At 29.9% G+C, this 2,406-nt stretch overlaps 1 protein-coding gene across 1 annotated transcript; it reads left to right on the forward strand.

Moving 5' to 3' along the window:
- Positions 1 to 76: 76 nt before the first annotated feature.
- Positions 77 to 2,021, forward strand: LOC111032617 (zinc finger MYM-type protein 1-like; the record flags this gene model as incomplete). The annotated part of the gene is made up of 2 exons (XM_022313013.1): positions 77 to 1,509; positions 1,822 to 2,021. Coding segments are annotated over 2 exons (1,633 nt in total), but the record flags the coding sequence as incomplete, so codon positions are not given.
- Positions 2,022 to 2,406: the final 385 nt, after the last annotated feature.

Consider the following 2,406-nt stretch of genomic DNA (forward strand, 5'->3'; position numbering starts at 1 on the left):
TAAATGTATTTTATTTTTTAATTATAATAAGTTTTTGTCAAAATTATAAATGAACTTGAACAAAAACATTTTGCAGATATACAATTGAGATGTCACCCTAACGATCCTTCTCTGCCCCTTCCAAAAAACCGCCATGAGCTTAAAGCAAGAATTTTGCAGGGTCCTTACCAACCAATCTTGAGTTTATATCCAAAAACAAAAATAGGAAATCAGTATCGTAGTTTTCAAGTTCAGTATTTTCAGAAGTACAAATGGATAGAGTTTAGTGAGAAAGAAAATGCTGCATATTGTTTTCCATGTAGATTCTTTAAATCTAATAACTTAAATAATGGTCAACTTGAACAGTCTTTTTCAACTAAAGGTTTTAAGAACTGGGCTAATGCAACAAAACTCCTTAACAAACATCAGTTATCAAATGCTCACATTACTAGTGCATCTTCGTTATCTCATTATATCTCTGGAAAACCTATTGACGAGGTTTTGGACAATGCTAAAAAAGAAAATTTGAAACAGTGTGAAGCCAATCGTATACAAAATCGTACATATTTGGCACGAATTATTGACTTAACAATTTTACTTGGTAAATGTGGTCAAGCATTTAGAGGCCACAATGAGAAGGAAGGCAGTAACAATAGAGGTTTATTTCTGGAACTAGTTTCTTTGTTGAAAAAGTATGATAGTGTTATGTCCAACCATTTAGAAAAAGGTCCCAGAAATGCTTCATACACCAGTAATAGAACACAAAATGATATAATACAGTCAATACATAATGTAATGCTTCGAAAGATTTCATCTATGCTCAAAAATAAATATGTTTCGATTATTGCTGATGAAACCAGTGACTGTGGTCATCACGAGCAGATGTCTATAGTAGTTCGTTTTTTTGATACAAGTTTGAATAAACCAGTTGAATACTTCATGGGTTTGCAACGTCTTTTAAAAGTTGACTCACAGTCTATTTTTGAAGCTTTAAATAATTTTGTAGAAAATATTGGTATATCTTGGGAAAACGTTATTTCTGTATGTTTTGATGGAGCTGCTAACATGTCTGGTTGTCATAATGGTGTTCAAATGAAGTGTAAAGAAAAAAATGAAAATATATTTTATGTACATTGCTATGCACACTGCCTGAATTTAGTCTTAGTAGACTCAATCGGAAGAAAAAATGTAGTATTATTTGATTTTTTTGGTACAGTACAACTAATTTATTCTTTCTTAGAAGGGTCTTGTACAAGGCATGCTGTATTAGAAAAATTTGCAACCAAAATTAATATAAAACTATGCTCACTTAAATCCTTGTCGACAACTAGATGGGCATGCAGACATGAAGCTGTATCAGCTGTCAAGTCCAATTATTCTGCTTTAATACTTGCTCTCGAAGAAATATATAAAGAGACAACTGTATCAGAAGCTAGAGCTAAAGCTCGTGGTATTTTAATGCAAATGAAATCATTTGATTTTATTTTTTCATTAAATATGATGCACTCAATTCTTATGATAATTGTTAAAGTAAGTAGTAGCCTACAGTCAAAAAGTATTAACCTTTTAACAGCGGTATCTTTAGTAACATAATTAAAAGCAAACATTCAAAAGTTCAGATCTGAAGATGAATTATTTAATAATATATATCAAGATACAGTTCAACTTTGCTCACAAAATAATATAATAATTCCTGAAGTGAGAAAACGTAAAATATCTTGTTTTTTGGATGATAATAAAACTCAAACATTTCATCAGACAAAAGAACATGAAATTAAGATAAATTGTTATTATGTAGCATTAGATGACATGATAAATGGATTAAATACTCGATTTTCTCAGGAAACATTAGGTATTATTTCAGCAGTAGGTAATACTCTTCAACTGATTCCTACAGAGAATGATATACAATTACTTCAAGAAAAACTTAAAGTAAATTCTGATTGTTTTAAAACAGAAATCAAATTACTTAAAGAACTTCCAGATACTCCTGAAAAGACTTCTTCTGAATCTATAGAAAATTGGATAGAATGGTTACTTAAGTTAGATAGACTAAATATATTTACTAATTTTTTTGATATTTTAAAAACATTTTTAGTTATTCCAGTCACTAGCTGTTCTAGTGAGAGATCATTCTCAAAACTTGCGTTAGTGAAGTCAAAGTTGCGGAATACAATGAAACAGGATAGACTTGATTCTTTACTGTTATTATTTGTAGAACAAGACCTATTGACTAAAATTGACTACAATGATGTCATTGAAGAGTTTAAAATATTAGTTCCCGGGGAAAGACGTCTACCATTATAATAAATAATATGTATTAAATAAATGACATTTTTGTATTAATCAAATAAATAATGTGTATTGACTTATTAAATACCTATAATTTTTAGCAACACCTACCACTAAGTCCTGCGCACGCCTATG

Source organism: Myzus persicae, unplaced genomic scaffold (assembly GCF_001856785.1).
Source record: "Myzus persicae strain clone G006 unplaced genomic scaffold, MPER_G0061.0, whole genome shotgun sequence".
Classification (NCBI taxonomy): Eukaryota; Metazoa; Arthropoda; class Insecta; order Hemiptera; family Aphididae; genus Myzus; species Myzus persicae.